Source organism: Branchiostoma lanceolatum, chromosome 16 (genome assembly GCF_035083965.1).
Source record: "Branchiostoma lanceolatum isolate klBraLanc5 chromosome 16, klBraLanc5.hap2, whole genome shotgun sequence".
NCBI lineage: Eukaryota > Metazoa > Chordata > Leptocardii > Amphioxiformes > Branchiostomatidae > Branchiostoma > Branchiostoma lanceolatum.
The window spans coordinates 6,280,106-6,302,927 of record NC_089737.1 but is presented as its reverse complement, the minus strand read 5'-3'; the positions used below and the strand labels follow the sequence as shown (position 1 = coordinate 6,302,927).

The following is a 22,822-nucleotide window of genomic DNA, read 5'->3' as shown; positions in this document are numbered from 1 at the left end:
ACCATCACCAAGCAATCTCGGGCAGAAATCAGGGTGACGACAACGCACTTCCGGCAGATTACCGGGTCATGACCCAACCCCCGGTCACAATTGAACTCCGACCCGGAACCATAAGAGATCCCTACCTGGTTGGTGGCATCTCTGTGTTGAGGTCCGAGTGAAGTCATGATGGCCAGACACAGCTTGAGCGCAGGCAGCAGCATCTGTCTGTACCTGTCTGCCACCGTCGGGACGAAACCCTCGTACGTCACACCCATGGTCTCAACACTGCCTGGTACACTGAGAGGGAGGGATAAGGAACACACTTTTGGTGAAAACTTTAGGCACTGTGTACATGTAGGATGTGTACTCCGTGTCACCCGAGGTACCAGCCTGACTGTGGGTCGGATCGCCTGACAGCTGAATCCGACTTGCGGTCAGGCTGAGACCAAGGGTGATGCGGAGTACACTGTGCTGTATAAAAAATTGTAACAACATCGATTCCAACGTCCAAATCCGGTAGTGAAATTTCTGACAGCGGTACAACTGGCAAAACGAAGCGGGTTTGAAAATTTGATGTCAGCCAATGTAATAAAAGTAGAACCCCGTGCGATAACCCAAGTTATTACCAGTCCGGAACAAGCGTATCAAACGTTTTGGCAGCCCAGGTATGACATGAATGTAGGTATCATAACATGGGTCTACCTCCATAGCAATGTTCAATATGGCTGTCATTTACAAACTATACTATTAGATAATAGAAAGCTTATCTTTTTTGCAACAAAACACAACACAACATGTACAACACAACACAATACAGCACAACACAACTGTACATGTACAAGTTGAACAGTACAACACAACATTGTTTTGTATAAGGTCATAGGGTTGATTTAGAATTTGATAGTTGGTTCAGCATACAAGGAGAGACATTTATCATAGTATCGTGTTTTCATTATTTTCATAATTTTCATACCTGCCAACATTCTCTGGTCTCATGTCCAAAAACTGGCACTCCGACAGCCTGACCAGAACTCCTGCCTGGAGAAGAGCTTGGGAGCCAGCCAGGGTCTGGGCTAACCTGGATAGTAAAGCCTGGGAAACAAGGAAGTAGGCCATTAGAAGCTGGATACATGTAGTATACTCTCTACATTTACTACTTCAACTGCAAGCTTGTGGACCATTCAGGGTCTGGGCCAACCTTGATAACAATGCCTGGGAAACAAGCAAACAGACCTTTGGCAACTGGATAGGATACATGCATCTTTAATTTCAATTCAAAAGCTGGTATTCCAAATGCAAGCAAACCTTGGAATTTCTGTTCACCTTGTGATGCCTAGTGGCACATAAGGCAGTAAGTTTCCTTGCTGTTTCAGTATCAAAGTATATTTTTACAGGAAGGGGTTGCTAGCTCTTCCGCTTTAAGTTTAACGTGCTCGAGCCACCTCCTTGAATACAGGACCCCCAATTTACATCCCATTCTGAAAGACGGGTGCGGCCCCAACTGAGATGCCCTTCCTAGCTATATTTGAACCAGGTTATCCCAGTTACAAACTACAATGTAATTGAAAGCAGGAGCTCAACTGTGAAATTGCTACGAGTTGTGTTCTCAAAGAAACAGAAAGAGAAAAGTCAGTACTCACCATTTTTGACTCGTACAGATACAGTGCCCTGAGCGGCTGCGGAGATGGACTGAGCATGCTCTGTAGCAACTCGTCCTCCCGTACCAGGCTGTCCACGAAGACGCGCAGGTAGCCCTTGTTCACCAGGAACGTCAGCAGCTGCTGGTTACGGTCCAGCTGGACCATGGAGTCCAGGGTGGAGAAGGCCAGCATCTGGGGAGTACACAAAACATTTGGTTACTACATGTGGGCACCGGTCCAGGTCCAGCTGGACCATGGAGTCTAGAGTGGAGAAGGCCAGCATCTAGGGAAGACAGACAGAACATTGTTTACTACAGGTGGGTAGTGGGTACCGGTCCAGGTTACTACAAGTCAAGGTCTGGTCCAGGTCCAGCTGCACCATGGAGTCTAGTGTGGAGAAGGCCAGTATCTGGGAAACATTGAAATAACATGCAGGTGGTTACTACAGGTGGGTACCGGTCCAGGTCCAGCTGGACCATGGAGTCCAGGGTGGAGAAGGCCAGCATCTAGGGAAGGTGGACAGAACATTGGTTACTACAGGTGGGTACCGGTCCAGGTCCAGCTGGACCATGGAGTCAAGTGTGGAGAAGGCCAGCATCTGGGGAAGATGGACAGAACATTGTTTACTATAGATGGGCACCAGTCCAGGTTACTACAAGTCCAGGTCTGGTCCAGGTACAGACAATTAGGTCTAGGTTCAGTTCTGAACCTGTTTAGCAGTACATGTTGTGCTGTCAATTCATTTACTTTCGCATTAATTGAATTTTGCAGTAAAAGGGCAAAAGGAGATTTTTTGCAGTATTTCAAGTTCTGCAGTACAGTAGGTAATACATTGAAAATGCATATTCGCAGTGTCATGAATTTGGAGTGGATAGGTCACCCAGAAAATAAAACCGCCATGAACATTTCAAATTCTACAGTACATCACACTGAGGGGTACAACACTAGTCTGCTTCCACTCCAGTACAAATAAATTTCCACTTCTCGAGCCCTTATTTAGATTTGTAGAGAATTTGTCCCAACAGAAAATGAAAATGACTACGCTGTTGAAAAAAACAACTAGATAGACCAACTGACCCTTCCAACGTCATGTCCATCAGACGCATCCCTGCAAACCGTCTCCACAAAGCTGTTGCCATAGCTACCGATGATTCCGGCTGTTTCCCTGGCAACCTTCGCCTCGTCCCCTTCTGTTGCCAAGGCCAGGACACTTGGGGAACCTGTAAGTTAGAGGATAAAGTGAGACAGAGTGTTTACCATGACAACTGTTGCTATAACTACCAATGATTTCAACTCTCCTTAACAACCTCCATGAATTATTGCCAGTTTTTGTCAATTTCTTGTTTTATTCATTATTGTGAATTTCTCGTTAATTCTGTCTTTGCATTTTCCTGCCAGCCTGCACGACCAACTTTGGACCCGAGCCAAGCCAACCTTCCCATCCTGCAAGTATCCGGTTACATCATTTTCCACCTGAAATCCTGTCACTTTACAATATTCAAATAATAACGGACAAACACCAAGACAAACAAACACATAGACCGAAAACAATACCCCAGTGAAAACAATACCTCCGTTTTCACAGATATAACAAAAGGAAAAGCAAATTATTACATGGCATACAAACATTACATAAGACTCACCAGTGTCAGTGTTTGTCAGCGCCCCCTTGTGGGCCTGTAGGATCTGCAAGCAGTACAGCAGGGCTCCATACAGGTTAGCCCTCACCCTCTGCTGGGTGCCTCCTGGAGAAATTATCAAACACATGACATAAATCACCAAAAGGAACTGTTAAAAAGACGTCCTTATAAAAAAGTGAAAGTGATCTCAAACCAGTTTAGCTCACTGAAAAGCTAATCTTCCAGCTAATGTTCGTAACAGAGAAGACAGAAGCTATGAATGGTATTTACAGGTTCACTGTATGGGGGAAATTCCCATAGCTCTTTTTGACATGCACAATGAACAGTGGACTATGGCTTAACGTCCCGTCCTAAGGACTGCAGCCCTTTCCAGTAGCGTGCATGTTGGGGGAGCGACACTGCTGGGATTCGAACTCGCGGCTTCTTAGTCAAGAGGCAGGGTTGCTAACCACTACGCATGCTACATAATACTTATGCAGAGGTTTGACCGTACACATCTACTGTAAATGCAGAAATGTTCGTGGTGGTTTTATGTTTACTGTTTTTGCAGTGAACCCTTTAGTGCTAAGTTAAAACCACCGCAAAACTTTTTGCCCACCTATGACTGTAGCGCTACTATTGTTTGAAACGCGAACTTAAAACCACGTGAACACATAATTTTCTCCCTACCGCGACATTAAATCCCCACAAAATTAAATGCATTTACAGTATTTCCTTACCAGACTGCATGATGGTCTCTATCAGCCCCCTTAGCACCACCTGCATGGGGCCGGCCGACACAGGGCCGCTCCCGTACCCCGTTCCCTGACTGTCCAACAGGGGGACGTACTGGGAACCAGGTAAGGCGGTCTGCTCGGTGGAAGATGATTGGCGGAGGTGTGCCAGCAGGGTCAGTACCACTCCTGCGACGGGGGAGGTCAGCTCTGGAACAGCGTCTGGGTCTAACATCTGCATTAGAATAGTATATTACGTTGATGAAGGTTAGACATCCAGGTAAATTACAGTACTGATTCAAAACTGGCCTTGGGTATTCAGGTGTGAGTTTTCTAGGAGTTACTTTAAATTGCATCAATTTAGGTTAGAAAAATCAATTTATACAACATTCCTGCTGAGATTGCCGATAAATAGGAAAACTGTATCGATTATAAGGCAGCTGGATAGAAGTTTTACAATGTGGGACAGGTGAAAATGTCAATTTCAATATTTTTCCTCCAAATTTTGTAGATGAATAGAGCTTGTCACAAGGATGATAAAACATCTTAAATTTTTGATCCAGCACTTTTTATTCAAGAATCTTTTTTTTCATCTTTTTTTCACTTTCTGTACAAAAGTTAAGTGGTCAAAAGGTCATGTACTTAAACCCCTTAAGCTGCTTGTTTTTAAAAACTTCTTTAATTTGTAGATTATTAAGAAGAATACAGAATTCCATTTACCATCAAAACTTCTGAATACTTATACACTGTACCACTTAACAACTTTTTGTTCCCATCTTTAATTTGAAAATCATTAAAAATATTCCCCACCTTTCTGAGCAGCTCCTGCAGTATGTCTAGCAGCGCCCCCTTGCGGTCCTCCCCATACAGCATCTCGGGTGGGCAGGCAGTGACCACCACCTCCACCACCTGCTGCCACGCCCCGAACCCCTGCTTCTTAGCCTGGACACTCTCCTTCACCTGGTTCCTCGCTACTGCATACTGTAGGATCAGCTGGATTTCCTAGAGAGAGATATACATGTAGTATGATTAAAGTAGCCTCCGTTGCAGTCCTTTTCCCCGCAGCGTGTTTCTTTTTCAATTTTTTTTGGGGGGGGGGGGGGGGGGGGGGCGCCACGTATCTGCTTGGGATCCCGTATCCGCCGTGCCTCTGTGTCCGCTATAGACCCTGTGTCCGCTGCTGGGGAAGGACTGCGTTTTGTCGCTTCCAGCAAAGGCCCATCAAAAATCACTTATCACCATTGCCATGGATGTGCGAACTTCCCGTAATAAACACGGCCAGCGCGGGGAAATCTTCATGCCCCTTTGAGCAGCGACAACGTTCTAACGGTTGCCGGGATGTCTTTTCGAAACACGACGGACGGACACCTAAATGAACGAACCTTTCGCATTTTTTCCTTCGTACATCCATCGAAGTTGCTATAATGATTTTGTGCTTTTCGTGCAAGGAAACGTGGCTCAAACATGTCTCACAAAGCGTGAGAAAGCTGCAATACTTTCTCCGCGCACGCTGCGCTAGACAATGGCCGATCAATCAAACCCCTGACCCTTTGTTGTCTTCTCTGTCGTATAAGAAACACTCTAATTATAAGATCTCTTAGCTACGACGGCTGAATCCACAGAAGATATCAGCAATAGAAAGAAACATCAGGCCACATTTCAGACAATTTGTAACACGACTTTGAAGACAACATGATAATCATTTGCAAGGAAGCATGCGTCACTTCACGTGGGCTTTGTGCAACGTAACACTTGAATTGCTTCTCGTGGTAGTGTGAATTACTTCTCCCGGTAGTGTTAATTACTTCTCGCGGATACATTAATTGCCTTTGCTGGAAGCGACAAAACGCAGTCCTTCCCCAGCAGCGGACACAGGGTCTATAGCGGACACAGAGGCACGGCGGATACGGGATCCCAAGCAGATACGTGGCGCCCCCCCCCCCCCCCAAAAAAAAATTGAAAAAGAAACACGCTGCGGGGAAAAGGACTGCAACGGAGGCTAGATTAAAGTTACTTTTAGGCTTGTGTTATTTTCTCCGTGTACAAAGATCTTATTTTCAATGACAGTGGTCATCGAAAATTTGATCCATGAATATCTTAGTGTTGGAAGAAAGTTCAGCATTGTATTATGATTACTACCAACACAGATGAGCTTTCATTATGATCTTATTTTTGGTTTGTCAGGATGCTTGTGTTCATACATATTGTAGTTATTTGAATACAGTCAAAGTCTGTAGAGTGTCAGGAAGTGAGCAGGAAGACATGTCACCGCAAGGTCAGACTCCCGGGACTGACAGGTTCAGAGTTCAGAGGTGGTAGAACTAGTCATCTATCAGACATGACAGAATTTCCAGGTCATGAGGTCGATGGAAGAGGCTACTAATTCACAGGGAGGTATTGTTTTTGGTTTGTAGAGTCAAAGGTATAAGATCTTCAAACTCTTATTATTCTAGATGTGGGAGAGCATGGTGAAAGCCTGAACAACAATTTACATGTATTTCTGAAAGAAAAGTTCCATTAAAAGTTGTTGTATATCATGGGGAAATAGTTGAACAGATGAAGTCCATGTGCTTACCTCTGTGATAAGAGGACGCTGTCCTGCGGCCGTTGACCCCTGCAGAGCGTTGAGTTCAGCCACCAACACCCTGTGGAGGGCCTTCACATTACACAGACTCACACCTGCAAGTGGAAGGAGAGGAGATCTCTGAAAATCATTCTTCTCTAGACTGTCTTGCATAAACTCCACTCTTATCCTCACACCACAATCAAGTTACCACCTTGGGCATATTCAGGGGTGGGCAGCAGTTAGTTAAGATTTTTCCAAACTGCCCATAGAACTTCTACTACCTTCAAGAGGTAGTGGGACTAGTCAGGCTTTGTCACATACTTCGGCGCTGACCGCGTAACTCATACGGATCAACCAATGTGGGGATATACTGTAGGTTATTATAGCTACTGTAATTCACTTTATCTTCACGGTAGCAAAATTTCAAGGTCTAATGAAAATGGACATGTTCATCATCATCATCATCATCGTTCCTCCTCTTTCGAGGTGCATCAAGAGAAGTTCGTCCTCCAGAATTTCTTGTCATTCATTGCAGAAAGGAGTTCCTGTCCTTCCAAATTAGTTTCAGTTTCTATGAGTTTTTTGACATTCTCACTGAACTTTAACTTCACAGTGGCGGCAAGTGATTTACAGAACAGATGTGTGAAATAATTACAACAGGTTTTTCATGGTGAACATAAAGTTACAGTGAAAGAAACAAGAATTACAGTATAGTTAGTCAATCCACCCACCTTCCTTGTTCTTGGTCTGACAGGCCTGCATGACCTGTTCTATCACCACTGGGTTCATGAAGTCCAGCCCAGGGGATTCTGGGTAATCCTGCGTGAAGTCCAGCGAGTCCAGCAGGGACAGGATCTTCCTCCGCGTTGGCGCTCCTGGGGCATCATGGGAAGGTTTGGATCAATTTGAAACTAAATCTTCTCAATGTCAAGCAGGGATCAAAAATGCTTTTATTTGATATAGTTTGAATTTTTCTCTGCAATCTTGAAAATATCTCAAAAATTTTTGGTAGGTACTTTGCACCCTGTCAAGTACTGTAAGTGCAGAAATGTCTGCGGTGGTTTTATGTTCGTGATTTTCACGGTGTACTCTTTACTGTGAACTTAAAACCACCGTGAAAAGTGTTTCCATTTTGGGACTGTAGCGCTACTATTATTTCAAACGCAAACTTAAAACAACTGCGAACTCTCCATTTTCTCTCTACCGCAAAATTAAATCCCTGCAAACTTAAATGCCTTTACAGTACATGTATGATGTTGAGTTTGGCATTTTTCTTAAAAATTGCAGAGAAATTACATACACAGATACATAGTACAAGTGTATTTTAACATGAAAATTGTGAATGCAGGAAGTGGAAAACACTGACACACCAAGACAAGTTTGAATGACAGAAAAATTCATCTAATACAAAAACAATATCACTTTACAGTGAAATTTGATGTCATGACATTAACAGTGTGAAAGGTGCAAGAGGGTGCAGTTGCAAAGAAGGAAATGACAAAATAAGGAAAAAGAAAACAAAAACTGTACACATCACAGCATGCAAAACAAAAGAAAACACACCACCATACGATTGTAGTCCCCCAAACATGCTGGTTGAAAAAGTAGCTCTGTCTACCTCAAACGTCACAGATGACTTGTCTGCATGCATAAACATGACATGAGGTCAACAAACTACAGTCACTAATGATAAACCCAGGAGAAATAACATAAAGATAATCAAATAAAGGCTTTTACACAAGACATATAAAGCTTGTTTTTATGTAGTTGTTGATCTGGTGAGTGTCCACTTTTCTGTCATTTGCATGCAGGGCTGTCTCCAGGACCCGTCCTTTTATTCCAGGACCCGTCCTTTTACTCCAGGACAGAAATTTGCTTGTTGGGACGATGATGTTGGGACAACATGTAAGTGATACTGTGTGTGCACATGTGCAAGCATGTGTTTACATGTTTGTGCGTTGATCTGTAAGGAGTTATATTTAATAACTAGACTGAGTAATCTGTGTGTCTGTGAGCATTGTCTGATGTTAGCCTGTATACATGTATGTGTGTGTGTGCGTGTGTGTGCTTACATGTACAAGTATGTGTGTTTGTGCATGTTTAGCCCATCTGTGTTGATCTGTGAGGAGTTATCATCCAACAGCAGACTGAGTAGCCTCTGCGTGTGCGACCGTTGTCTGTCCAAGGACATCAGCCTGTGTGTATGTGTGTGCATGTGTGTGCGTACATGTACAAGTATGTGTGTGTGTGCGTGTTAGGCCCACCTGTGTTAATCTGTGATGAGTTATCGTCCAACAGCAGACTGAGGAGCCTCTGCGTGTGCGACCGTTGTCTGTCCAAGGACATCAGCCTGTGTGTATGTGTGTGCATGTGTGTGCATACAAGTACATGCATGTGTGTTTGTGTACCTTTAGCCCACCTGTGTTAATCTGTGATGAGTTATCGTCCAACAGCAGACTGAGTAGCCTCTGCGTGTGCGACCGTTGTCTGTTCAGGGATGTCAGGCGCAGTTCGATGGCTACAGACTTCAGCAGCCACGACTGCTGATTCAGCAGTAACACTGGGTCTAGATCTGACACAAATTGGGAAACAATGCAACAAATCCTGTGAATATTTCTTGAAAAGCTAAGCAAAGGACTAAGCTGATGATTTCCATACAATCACAATTGGGAAAAATAGTATAACAAGGAATCATGATGACTTTACTGAAAGCTTTGTCCTGAAAACTTTCCGCAAGGGTGTCAGTTGTCAAGTCTTGTTCTTGGACACTCAAAAATGACAATGATACCGCCCAAGATTTTCATCCTGCCCTATTGCTGGAAAAACAACTTCAGAATTTCACTTTACTCACAACAAAAATGAGAAAGCTTCCACTAGATTTTCAGTCGTCTTCATGAAAGATATATTGCAGTTTGGGGAGCAAATGTGAACTTTGGTAAGCCGTGTTTACCTGCATGTAGAGACTTTTAAGTCCGGACCTGAACCCATGGCATATGTGTGTTAGAAATACTTTTTTTTTCAGTTACATATAGAATTGCATGTTGGCCTAAATTTTAGGCGCAATTTGAAAAATTACATGAAAAATCATATACAGTCAGTATGAAACACATACGTTCAGAAATAAACACAAAACAGCAATGTTTTTTTTTGTCTTTTAGCGCGATCTATGGAAGGTTGAGATGGTATAGAACAAAAAGGAGAATATATGCAAGAGATAATACACCGTACATGTAGTTACTCAAGCAACCGGATAAAATTTTAAAGAGAGATCTTGATTTGCAAGTCGGACTTGCTTCCAGACATTTAGCTTTTTTTTTGCTTGAAGTTGTACCTAAACGTTTATTACAAGTCCAGTTCATGTCAAGTGTTAAGGTATGCAGCCTTACCTGCGTGCTTCCCTGCAAACGGCACATGCTGCATCTGTCTGTACAGGAAGTCATGCGTCGTGCGCAGGTAGCGCATGGTGGGGTCGGAGGTCTCCGTGTTCGCGCACAGCTGGTAAGCCAGTTTGTACGCCAGCTCCGACAGCTGCGGGTTGTCGTGGATACAGCTGGGACCCCCCGCGGAGTCCACCCCTGCGTCCAGAATCCCCAGGATGGAGTGGAGACAGGTGCGAGGGGAGCCCAACACACCTGGGGGGAAATGGAGACGTACAATTTTGTTTACAGGGAAAAAGCACTAATTTCAATGTTACAAATATAGGACCTTTGAACTTCAAGATGGCCCTTATTTTGCTTACTGCACATCACCACATAGATGGTTTGCATTATGCTAAATGGAATATGATGTCTGGTCAGCATGGTCTTGAATTCAAAAGTTTTACAATAAAGTCTAAGCAATCACAAGGAAGCTTCTTCCATTACAGTATAGTTCTGAACGAAGCTGTCAACATGGAACTTCCTCCTGAGATGTGGAATATGGAAGAAAAAAGGGTGATTCGCTTCTGAGAAAGCGGCAAATCATGTCGTCCTGAGATATTTCAGAGTGGTGGCACAAGTTAGTGGACCTCAGGGGACCATTTGCCCGGAAATAGCGATAGAGTAAAGCCAGACTTGCTACAGTACGCCTTAGAGAGAGGGGTTGTAAGGTGTAGAACAGGTAGTTCCCAACAAGATTTAGGTCAGTTGGCAGCCCAGGAAGAAGTACAACTAGTTCGGTGAAATCTGGTCAATGTTATAAACAATCAAACAAACGTACCTGGGTCCTGCAGGTTGGTTTTCAGAACAGGCTTCCTGAGTTCAAAGCCCAGCAGGAAGTGCGCCAGGCTGGGTGCAGGCTGGTCCAGGGAGTGCAGCAGCAGCTGTAAGATGTGCTGTCTGGTGGAACAGCGAGTCTGGGAGGCTGTCAGTTCTGCATCTTCTGTACAAAGAGATTGAATAACAATTGACTTTAAATTCGGCAGGACAGTAGTTTCAGTAGAAATGCGGAATCACCTAGGCTAAGGCCTGCATATATCCACAAGAAATGTTCTAGATATAAATCTCTCTTATCCTTTAAACAAACCAATAACATAATAAAAGAAAGCAGAAACTGTACATGATGGAAAACATAAAAGTTGGTGTTGTACCTTGTTCTGTGATGTCTGCCCTGTCTTCCACATCATCTGTTTCCAAGCACTCCACAAACCCATGTAACAGGCTACGCGACACATCCTGGATGCAACAGAAATTTTTGAGATAAGCAATCTTTATAAAACTACAGCTAGTTTGGGCAGTCTGCAAAACAACATTGATGTGTAAGCCACAACGTTGATGTGCAAGATGGGGGACAACAGACGATAAACGGGTAACCAAATAGTTACTGAGTGACATGAGCTGTAGTCAGTGCTCCAGCTTTCGGTTAAGAGTTTGAAACATGAGTCATGTACTATTATACAACTACCTCAAGTATGTGGAGTTGCTGTATGATTTCATGAGATAGTTTAATGGTTATGTACATGTATGATGTACTAACCACTCAATGACAATAATGCGAACAGAATTTGTACAGCACAAGCCTTAGAACTTACTTGTTGTGCAGTGACCATCGTTATGTACTAAAAATTCAAATTTAGAGAACAAGAGAACTGACCTGTTGTGCAGTGAACATGCCGACTAGTTCACTCTGTGACGCGGAGGACAGACAGATCCAACACAGAATCTTCACACTGCACAGGGCCAGCTCTGGACTGCTGCTGTTGTACTCTACAAACCTACATGTACAACAATCCAAAAACATTATTGTTTTGGTAACAAAGTACAGAGTTTGGAACTTTTTATTGCTTTATCTATTGGCCAAGGCCTACTTGAAGAAAATTATTTCTAAGTCTATTCATAACCCACCATAACTTGAGAAGTTATTCTGCTGCAAGATCTGAGTCTTGTTTTTTTTATATACTAAATAAAGATGAAATGTATGGGGAAAACTATTGTACATTTTCTCTAACACCATGACCACATTGGCAGAGCTACTTTAATTTTGAAATGTTTGTGATAGTTTTATTTTTGCGGTCCCCTTTCCACTGCGATATCTTGAAACCTGAAATAAACATGTCCATTGTATTACTAGTTTAACTACTGTAATACAGAATCGTGGGAACATGAAACATTGCTAAAATCTCCTACAGCAATATTCAGTTTAAATAAATGAATATACAGTAATGAACACATTACACCAGTTACGAGTTGCGACCCACCTAGCGATGTTGACGAGATGGTCGGCTCGGCCCGTGTGAGGGTTGATGCCGACCAACAGTTCGTCCAGCGGCGCAGCCATGACCGACGACCCCTGGTCGCGCAGGACCGCCATGAACTGGTCCTGTTTGTCGAACGTGGACTCCAACATCTGCAGACACAGCAGTGCCGACTTCTCCAGGTCTTCTTTACCTGGGGAAAAAAATAAAACTGATTACCTTTGCTGAAAAGGTTATTTTTTGCACAGCGTTCGTGTGTGTCTCCTTCGGTAAACATGATTACTCGAGAATGCCTGGATGGACTGTCCTCATACTTGGCAGGTGGGTAGGTCTTCTTGAGACCTTGAAATTATGAGATTTTGAGCCCCCTATCAGTTAGCTATGGTACTGCAGCGGAACTTCCTGTTTTGATATCTTGTGTTCTGGACATGCAGCAATGGTAACAAATTTTGAGTGGTACATACATGTAGTGGTGCGTACCTAAACCCCGGACCTGTTCTGGACCTGTTCCTAACCTTAAGGTTCAAGTCCAAAAAAACCTTAACATCTGGAAACAAGTCCGGACTCTCTCGCTTTTACACTCCTTTTTTATTTAAACCATCTTAAAGCTTTCTTAGATCGTGAAATTTGAACTGGAAAAATATGAAAACATTGCTGTTTTTTGTTCATAACTGAACTTTGGATTAATTACTGACTGTATATAATTCCGCATATTATAGTTTTCAAATTGCATGTAAAATATATGCCAATATGCAACAAGAAAAAAATATTTGTAGCACACATATTCCATTGGTTCAAGTCCGGACTTTCAAGTCAGAACCTGAACCTAAACCTCTGGACTCGAGTCCAAACCTAAACCTAAACTCGGGTTTAGGTACGCACCACTACATACATGTAGCTCTTGGGAGGGAGAGTAAGCCGTGTAAGCGTTTTTTTTGGAACTGCAGGAGCCGATTTTTAAAGTTGTGTCATTATATCACGTTTCCAATGGAAACTGTTGTTTTTCTGTAAAATTGCACAAAAAGTCATGCACATTTCCTATGCCTTACATGACCAATACATAAGATGGGTAATTTGGGCTAAACCATTTCAACTACAAGAAGCATCTTAATATCTATGCTGCTTCTACCCACCTAGGAATGGTACAATCACACTCAAGAAATGATTATGTTGGGCCAAACCATTTATAGTAGGGGTTATCATTTTATCTTATCCTTTTACTACCCACCTGGGAATGGTACGTACTGCTCCATAAGCCTCACTGCCTCGTCTATTATTTGTAGTATAGTTTTGAGCAGAGGGCTGTCGTTTAACATGTGGATGAGTAGGGTATGCCCGGGGGGCTTGTTTGCGATGGTCGTCCCTCCCCCCTGAACCTCGATGGTTTGGTCCAGGAAGTCCTCTGGTGACATCTCGTGGTACTGCAGCAGTTTGTGGAGGACTTGTAGGACCCCTGATGTTACCTGCCACTAAGGGAGGAATGGAAAATGAGAGAATGAATAAATGAAAGAATGGGGCTAGTATATGTTATGACTAATATGAGAAGAATATGTGTTTTTACTTGATTAAATTTTCTGCTCAAAAGAAGAATAAACATCACCAGTAGAATAACAATAAATGTCAATTTAGAAGAAATTTTTGATTGTTTAGTAATAATTTTACATGGTTTTCCTGCCTCTTTTATATGTATGTGTTATTCTGTCTCAACATACATTTCATGTATCCAAGAGATACATTGTACATGTACATGAGAATTAGTAGCAAACAGACAAATACCAATCCATACCAATTTATTGACTTCAAAAGAAACTTTTTCCTTTCATAGTATAGATGTGTTATCTTACAATTTATTGTTTTTGCTTCAGGCAAAATTAAAAAAAAAATTCTCACCTTTTCCCCGGGGTTTTTATAAGCTCTGGTGCTGAACTTCAGGAACACAGATTCCAGGATGAACTCCAGGTAGGGATCGAACCCTGGAGCACGGAACCCGGCGCCAAGGCTGGGCGGGACAGCGATGTCCGTCAGTCTGTCCACGAGGTGGAGGAATGCACGAGTCATCGGGTACTCCTCTCCTCGCGCCTCGATCTCTTCTAACTCAACCTGGAATAGTTGATAAACAGTAAAGCAGGCATCCTATATTGAGGTGAAAAGCATGATGCTTTTTCAAGTAGCTAGTAGTGCCATGCGGCTTCGCTATGGCTCATATTTCTTAGCCAATCACACCGGGCTCTTTTACATGCAGAGGTTTGACGCTTGAGGCTTATGCTTAAAGCTCCCTCACACACAAGGCCGCCGGCTTTACGTCACCATCCGAAATGCTTAATACAATCTCTTACAACATTTCCGAGCTGGGGCCGAGCCTAGGATCAAACTCGGGCCCATGGATACACAAAATTTGAAGCAGATGGTGAAGCAGTGGGGTTACCGCTTGTGCCATGGGAACATGTGTATACACGAGCCAAACTCATTGTAGATGTCATGTCTTTTAAAAAAATCCCAGATCACTACAAGACGATGATGGGGAGGAACGAGCGAAACTTGAAGTGTTATGTTTTGGAAAGAGAAAACTTCAACTCGAGGGACTTGAAAAATTGTTGGTGACTGGGGGTGGTGATTATAATGTACAAGCACCGACCTGTAAGCCAGCTGCCTGGATGGTCTGTCCTGATGGCTGGACTGTCTGCAGGATCTGAGGAGAAATAAAAAGAATCGAGCTACAACAACAACAACAACAACAGCAGCACACACCCACAAATGAAAGTACAAGTACGTTGATGAAGGTTAGACATCCAGGTAATAAGATACGCCAATAATAATCACTCAAGCAACTGGATAAGATTTTGAAACAGTCAGACTGTTTCAAAATCTTATCCAGTTGCTTGAGTAATTATTTTTGGCGAAAGTACAGGTATATTTCCTGGCTTCGGAAAGAAAGAATTCACTAAATGCCCTCCACTTACCAACGTTCACTCACACACACATTTACTGTTCAGTTTATCGTCTGTTGTTCCATGTCGGAGGGTAAGTCATGCTTGCACATAAATATGGAGGTTTGAATGCAGCTCACCAGATGCCTCTGTCTTTTGATTGACACTGTGTGGGTTGAGGAGATGGAGGTCTTGACTTAGATTGTCTGTCCATCTCTTATGTGGTTGTCCCCATGCATTTTTTCCCTTCCACGGTCATTACGGTAATCTTACTCACACTCATCCATCAATTCAATCTCTCATTCATTCATTCCTTCATTCACAAACCTGTGCCACTTCCAGAGACTGCCAGAGCCCCGCGGCTATTTCCGGAGACTTGGCCAGGGCGGCCAGAGTTCTCATGAGCGCTGCTTTCAGCTCGGAGGGTACGGGACACTGCAGCAGTCCGAAGAACAGCACGGTGGGCATCCAGTGGGGGTGTTCACACAGCGCCAGGCGCGAGTTCTCATCCTGGGGGAGACAGGTTTGGAAAAGGAATTCAAGCAGGCTATTAGCTAGCAGGGTGTCAGGGCGTCTTTTGGATGCCCTACACTAAGAAAACAAATGTATATGCCCTCCTTTTGCAAGGGACACACTGAGGACACCCTGTTTTCCCGGTACATGTAATTACATACATATATACATTTGTTCCCCCCTCACACACTGCCACTGTTGTTTTTTCCTCATACCAAACACTAGTACAGCATGTTATTTCAATTGGTGGACATGCAAGCTACCGGGTAACTGTTAATCCATAGAGTCTTAGAGCCCATTGGGGAACTCTTGGTCCGACCGGTTGCCTCCTGCCCAATATTTTTGACGTCCTGTCTATAAATCGTAGCTAAAGGCCTGATATCAAGTTAACTGATTTAGCAATTATCATGATATGAACCAATGCTACATGTGTTATCGAGGCTGAAGTCTTCACATAAAAAATCATAACACTATAAATTGTTAAATTTGTAGGGACAAGCACCCTGGGCCACCCCAACTCTTCTCGATAAGTGTGTTGGGTTCTTTCACGTGCAGAGACTTCATGCCATAAGCTCCCTCAAACACACCGGCTTTAAGTCCCCATCCAAAAGGACGATGTACATGTAACTCTTTTCCAGTTGTGTACGTTGAGACCCAGGCACGAACCCGGGTGTCTGGCTTCATGGAAGTTGAACCAGATGTGGAGAGTAGCAGAGTGCAAAGACCACTTCACCACGCAGACACGTATTCTAAATTCTAAGAGACCGGCTGTAAGTCAACAGTTTATTTTTTGTCCCACCCACCTCCTCTGCTATCGTCTCGGTCAGTTTGAGAACGGTCAGAAGCCCGTCCAGTTCCTGTACCGTGATGCTGCGGACGGGGTGGCGATACACGTGATGGCGGGCGTCCGCCGTGCTCGCTAACTCCTGCCGCAGTCCCTGATAGTACTGACTCAAGGAGTTGAAGAAGTGGTCCCACGATACTGTAGCACCTGTACCCCCTGTTGGGGGGAGGAGAACATGTTTTTTATTGGTTATTATCTATAAAGAATTCTAGTTTATCTTTTGATTATGTAATGAATTTCATGAACACTCGTGCAGAAATGGGCACGACACTGTGGCCGAATGATTTCTTGCATCATAAAATGCCGGTGAAATGAGGTGGTCACTTGTACAGGTTTGACTGTATATCAATGGCCAGGTGGTCCTTATGTAGAGGTGGTCACTAGTACAGGTTTGACTGTATATCAATGGCCAGGTGGTCCTTATGTAGAGGTGGTCACTAGTACAGGTTTGACTGAGTGTATATCAATGGCCAGGTGGTCCTTATGTAGATGTGGTCACTAGTACAGGTTTGACTGTATATCAATGGCCAGGTGGTCCTTATGTAGAGGTGGTCACTAGTGCAGGTTTGCCTGTATTTTAATTCATGAATGGACAGTAGCTTCCTATGTTATCTGAAAGAGGATATCTCCTTCTGTCATAAGGCATTGGTTGCTGATTCAAAATACATGTTTCTGGTATCCTCCGAAATTCAATTGACCATTCTTGAAACGATAGACTTACCATTGGCCTTCAATAGGGAGAAACAGTAGTGTGCACACTGTGGTCCGTTGGCCAGTCCAGTCAGCATACGGATGTAAGGCACGAAGAGGGAGGGGGGCACCAGGTCTCCTGCGATCCTCACAAACTTGTACAGGCTCACCTAGGGGAGGGGGGCAAGGACAAAACATCAAAATTAGTAAGACATCATGAGGGAGGGGGGCAAAAACATTAACATTAGCAAGTCACATAGAGGGAGGGGGGGCACCAGGTCTCCTGCCATCCTTACATATTCAGGATCACCTTGGGGAGGGGGGTAAGGGATAGACACCCATCAACGTATTTTACTATCTACTAGAATACGAAACTCAGATCTCTATGGAATTATATCGTGATGCATAGACGCAAATGTGGTATTCACCTGTCTGTGTGGGGGCCTGTAGTGCTGCCCTGCGAGAAAAGAGCCTGATGGACTGAGGGACGGTTCAGGCGGGCACCAAAACTCCAAGGCCAGCTGCAACTTCTGTGGGTCCTTCCCATATAAGTCAGCAATCTGAAATACAGAAAAAAACAAGTCAATCTGAAGCATAGAAAGAAAGAAAAACAAGCTGTTAATTATTACGGACCAAACACAATTTTAAGCAGAAGGAAAGGAATTTCCAAATAATTTTTCATATGTCACCAGTTTGTGTAAATTTTGGGTGTTTTCCCTTTTTGCTCAGCATCCTTGTGCCAATTTTTGGTGGAACGATGCAAAATTTCCCCCCATTTTCACATACCTTTCCACCAAGTCCCTCAAACCTTACCAGTTTTGTGGGTGGCTATAAAGATATCTGACTAAAATCAGATTTTCGGACAGTTTTTAAAACAGAATAATGAAAAGTGTTACTAGTGTCATGAGGTGCTCGAATCCCCTCCTGATGTCAGTGGGCGGTTCCACGCCCTCCGCCGCGGCCAGCGCCAGGATTCGCGCCTCCTCATCGCCATGACTACGGAGCTCCTTCACCTTCAGCGGCATCAGAACCAAGAAGTCCGTCACCAAGGTGTGTAGACGCCGCACATAGAATTCCTGAAAATACAGTTTCAGAGTTTTATACAAATGAAATGCACTAAGGTTCAACGCGGTCAGATTCGTCATAGGCTGTCGTACAATTTGGTGTTGCAGAACCAATTAAACGACAGCTTTTTCTGTAAAATGACAGCTGAATTTTGTGCGACACATGCACGACTATCACAAGAATGCTCCCAGTTTGCAATCGTATCACAATCGTACGACGAAAGAGACCAAGCTTTAAGCAATGGAAAATTAAATTATTGAACTTGACTTTGGTACATTTTAGCTACTTGGAACAAAACCTGAGCAAAGTCACAATCAAAATTGATAAACAGGGCTCGAAATTCCATTTTGGGAATACATGTAGGTGCACTGGTGCACCCAACCAAAAAAATTAGGTGCACAGAAAGAATTTTGGGTGCACCACGTGGAATAAAGTTGAATGTCAGCAAAACATAAATCCAAGTTTAACGCTTCTGCCTCTCTTAAGAACTTTAATCTGTAATTCTATAGCTAACTTCAAAATTCCAAACAAGTAATACATGAAATAGAGTACAACAAAAGGTTATATATTTTTTTCAGATAGTTAGATTTCAAACATATTCTGTATATTACTGGTACTACTAGTGTACAATAGTAACTTTCCCTACAGCGGACAAAAATATCTAGGTACACCCACAGTCAATATTTAGGTGCACAAGTCCAAATTTGGGTGCACACAGGTGCACATGCACCCACTATTTTGAGCCCTGATAAAGAAAGAAACCATCAAAAACAAAATTCTCTTGCCTAAGGTAAATAGAAGACGGTAACAACCTAACAGTTGACACAGAATGCTTTGGTACCTCTGTGTGGAAGGTGTCTGTAGCGATGACAGCCTGGCTGAGGTACAGGAACACATTGTTGTCCAGGGCCAAGTCTACCAGCTGTTCATCTGTCTCTAAATATTCTCCAAACTCTGTAGGGGAGGGGGGTAAAAATAAACTTTGGTGGCAGATCAAGAAGGTAATTGCAAGTGGGTTTGAACAAAAATTGAAATCTGTCTTGATCAAGTTTTGTCTTAGAGATATTTCCCAACAATTTTGGCAAAGAGAGCTGCTCAGTACAGTATATACAGAATCAATATATTGTGGAATTCTCTAACTTTTTCCAGAAGTACAATGAATACTAGACTAAGGCATACAGCCTCCTGTCTTAACCTTCTCCCTACTGCCTAACCCTGTAAGCAGTAGGACTTTGGAGCCAAAAGGCTACTTCAGCAGGAGAAGGTTAACTAATGACTGTTTAAAGTAGCATGCAAGTTAGGAAAGTGACAACCGGATTTGAACTCCTGGCCTTGAGGTCTAGAAGTAGTAGTGCTAACCACTGCACCATCCATGTTACACATAGATGGACTACTACTGATCTGTAGGGCTGTGAACCTTAACAATTTTACAGGTCCAGGTCTAGTTTTTTTACACAGTCCTACTCACCTGTTGGCTTCAAGATACTGAGAGATGGCCCTGAAAGTCAGTGCCCAGCTGCCTTTCGTCCTGCCCCCCCCCCCACAATTCCCAGCACCCCCTATAATACTACCCCCTACACACCTGCGGCTTCAGGATACTGTGAGATGGCCCTGAGAGTGAGCGCCCAGCTGATCTGTGCTGCTGCCTTCAGTCCGGGCACCCCCCATGGCTCCATGGATATCAGTTCTTTGTGCACCGCTGCTATGTACGTGGGGTCTGTCAGGATCGGAAGTCGCTGGACAATATCTGTAAAACCAGAATAAACGCTGTTAAAAGGGTTGGAAATACAGTTTTAAAATTTGTTTGGAAAGTGGAAAAACAACCCTAAATATTAGGAAGTGATGATTTGATTGTATGGATGACATCATCTGGGAACCCTAAACTGATGTGAGGGTGCGAATAAAAATAAGTTGCCGTTATTCTGAAATTTACGTGGTCAGGAAGGTTGAACAAATGACTTAACACATAGAGAATGGTATACCGAGCAAAAGATTCTTCATTTTTGTTCTCTCATATCTTTCCTTGACTTTGGAATTGACTTTTTACAACAATTTTCGATGTTTTTTTCTCTTTGATTTACAGCATATTATTTGCTTCCTTTGCAGCTTCTTTACAATATGGTCGAAAAATTTTTGTGCAAACAGACAAAAATTGATGCGTGCATGGATGTCATCCATAAAATCAAATCAACATGGCCTAATGTAATGGCTTAAAAACATGAAACCTTTGATGAAAACTTACCATCTCTTTCGTCCACTGCCTGTTCCAAAACGCTCACATCAAAACAGTACAACAAGGCCATGAGGAGGGCCAGCGTTGGGGCCTCCAGCTTCCCATCGGGGCTGACTGTCTTCACCTTTTTCAGGTGCCTGATCAGATGGAGTGTGTCCTGCTTGGGCAGAGGTGTCTGGCAGGCCCAACAGAACAGGCACTCTGCAAGGGACATCTTTACCTCCTTGTATAGATCAGCAACCTATGAAAAAGAAATTCAACATTTCAACGATCACAAAAGTGAAATATCATGTATGTATTGTAGGAGGTATCCCAGACATACAATAAATTCTAGTTTTAATATGATGGCATGCTGCTAAAAAATATTATTGCATAAGATATTCACCATGTTTCACACACATTATAAAAATGCTAATTTTTCAAAAGGTCCAATATATCTTAAAGGCATTTTTACCTGTTTTCTGTGTTTTTGGTCCCCCAGTCCTCTCTCTTTTTCCAACCTGGTCATTTCGGCAGTCCAGTCAAGACCCTCCACAAGAGCAAGCACCTTATTGGTCAGCCCTTCTTCCAAAAGCTGATCAGTGAATTTGACAACCAATGAGGTGGTCTCTTCATTTACACCTTGAGTAGGAGGAATATTGTGTAAAGTTAAGTTTCTGACTATCAACCATCAATTGTATTATTGTATTTTTACCTAGTGTTCATGACAAGCTGCACTATTTGCTTGAAGATTATAACAAAAAAAACTTAAAATATTGTGCTTTTAGTTCTAACTTTCCAATAACAAAAAATGACACATTGTGTGACAATCATCAAGATCCATACTTTTACTGTTCTAAAATGCTCACAGTATTGAATATTGAAAATTGTTCTAAAAGTTCTTCAAAATCTTCGAAATAATCCCAGCTGTTATCTTGATGTCACTATATTTCTTATATTATTCAAACATTACACATGAATTAACTTCATAAGATCTACTATCCTTATGAGCATCCATTCCACAAAGTGTTCAATTCTCACCCAGAGTCCACGTCCTGCCCTCCCGTGACTGGACGATTGTCCGGAGAGAGTTGACCAGACTTCTGCGGCCATCGTAGTACAGGAGGATAGCCACCAAGCCACGGGACAGCCCGGGAAACTGGGGCTGTTGCTGCTCAGCTAAACAAACAAACAAACAACAAATAAACAACAAATTGTAAATATAAGTACAAGAGGATGGAGTCGAGCTATAGTTTACCCAAGGGAACTGCCCGACTGTAGGATTGTGGTGCAAGCGATTTACATTCTCGCCGCTTTGCCGCTGTGGTTTCAGGGGATGGTCCCAGCTTGGGCATATTGAAAGGGATTGCATTCGTCATTTTGGATGGTAGTGACCCCCTGTATGAGATAGCTTCAGGCTTTAGCCTCAGGCCTCTGCATGTAAAAGAACCCAACACACTTATCGAGAAGAGTAGGGGTGACATGCCTGGTGTGCATGGCTAAGCTACATTGCACTACAACTAGCTACATGAAAAAGCATCATGCTTCACCTCAGCTGACTGCTTTACTCATACTTAGGGGTACTGATTAACTAATTGATTGATTTGTGAGAGCATGTGGTAGACTGGTATAGAAGCTGGGAGTAATTCTGGTTGAAAATAGTAGTAGTCCACTGTTTTAAAATCTTGGTTGAAAATAACACCACTGTAAATGCAGAAATGTTCACGGTAGTTTTATGTTCACGGTTTTCGCGGCGAACTCTTTACCGCTAACTTAAAACCACAGAGAAAAGCTGTTCTATTGTGTGACTGTAGCGCTACCATTGTTTCAAACGCAAACTCAAAACCACTGCGAACACTCCATTTTCTCCCTATCGCAAAATTAAATCCCCGCAAACATTTCTGTATCTACAGTATTCATCTTTAACTACAGTCAGTGGAGTTCCATCCCAAGCACGAACACCTTACCAGCCAGTAACAGCTCCAGTGCAGCGAACTCATTAAGGTTGAAGAGATCGCTGAGGATGAGCACCTCCTGTATGAACTGTGTGGGGAGGGTGCGGGGCGTCGGCTGGCCCTGGATGACCACTCCCTCCGTGTTCGCCTGCTTAATCTGCTGTCTCTGCTGAGAGTTCTTTGCCTGGGAGAAATTCAAGAAGAAATAGATCTTTTAAGCAACAAAATTATTAAATGTGCAAATAAGTTTTACATGTTATTATAAAGAAAAGTGCATTCTTATTGTTATTCTTTTGTTATAGTATCTTACATTTAATTTCTGTCACAATGCATACAGAAATAGAGATTCTTTTACTTAAAAGACATTCTAAGAGATTCAAATTTCATAGTGTTACATGCAGCTT

General features: G+C 43.0%; 1 protein-coding gene across 1 annotated transcript in view; it reads right to left on the bottom strand.

The window, feature by feature from the left end:
- LOC136422081 (nuclear pore complex protein Nup205-like) overlaps window positions 1-22,822 on the bottom strand; it is a 34,308-nt gene that overhangs the window by 10,157 nt on the left and 1,329 nt on the right. Inside the window, exons 3-32 of the mRNA XM_066409720.1 lie at window positions 22,431-22,602; window positions 21,505-21,642; window positions 20,939-21,105; window positions 20,494-20,725; window positions 19,834-19,998; window positions 19,093-19,205; window positions 18,083-18,262; window positions 17,615-17,746; window positions 17,196-17,356; window positions 16,456-16,657; window positions 15,467-15,649; window positions 14,848-14,901; window positions 14,103-14,312; window positions 13,441-13,681; window positions 12,216-12,405; window positions 11,612-11,732; window positions 11,109-11,193; window positions 10,739-10,900; window positions 9,928-10,173; window positions 8,961-9,113; window positions 8,105-8,182; window positions 7,273-7,416; window positions 6,551-6,654; window positions 4,786-4,977; window positions 3,982-4,210; window positions 3,266-3,367; window positions 2,700-2,842; window positions 1,623-1,814; window positions 956-1,074; window positions 126-279 (exon numbers count right to left, since the gene is read on the bottom strand). Of these exons, the coding sequence (XP_066265817.1) occupies window positions 126-279; window positions 956-1,074; window positions 1,623-1,814; window positions 2,700-2,842; window positions 3,266-3,367; window positions 3,982-4,210; window positions 4,786-4,977; window positions 6,551-6,654; window positions 7,273-7,416; window positions 8,105-8,182; window positions 8,961-9,113; window positions 9,928-10,173; window positions 10,739-10,900; window positions 11,109-11,193; window positions 11,612-11,732; window positions 12,216-12,405; window positions 13,441-13,681; window positions 14,103-14,312; window positions 14,848-14,901; window positions 15,467-15,649; window positions 16,456-16,657; window positions 17,196-17,356; window positions 17,615-17,746; window positions 18,083-18,262; window positions 19,093-19,205; window positions 19,834-19,998; window positions 20,494-20,725; window positions 20,939-21,105; window positions 21,505-21,642; window positions 22,431-22,602 (4,764 nt within the window). The remainder of the gene's footprint in view (window positions 1-125; window positions 280-955; window positions 1,075-1,622; window positions 1,815-2,699; window positions 2,843-3,265; window positions 3,368-3,981; window positions 4,211-4,785; window positions 4,978-6,550; window positions 6,655-7,272; window positions 7,417-8,104; window positions 8,183-8,960; window positions 9,114-9,927; window positions 10,174-10,738; window positions 10,901-11,108; window positions 11,194-11,611; window positions 11,733-12,215; window positions 12,406-13,440; window positions 13,682-14,102; window positions 14,313-14,847; window positions 14,902-15,466; window positions 15,650-16,455; window positions 16,658-17,195; window positions 17,357-17,614; window positions 17,747-18,082; window positions 18,263-19,092; window positions 19,206-19,833; window positions 19,999-20,493; window positions 20,726-20,938; window positions 21,106-21,504; window positions 21,643-22,430; window positions 22,603-22,822) is intronic.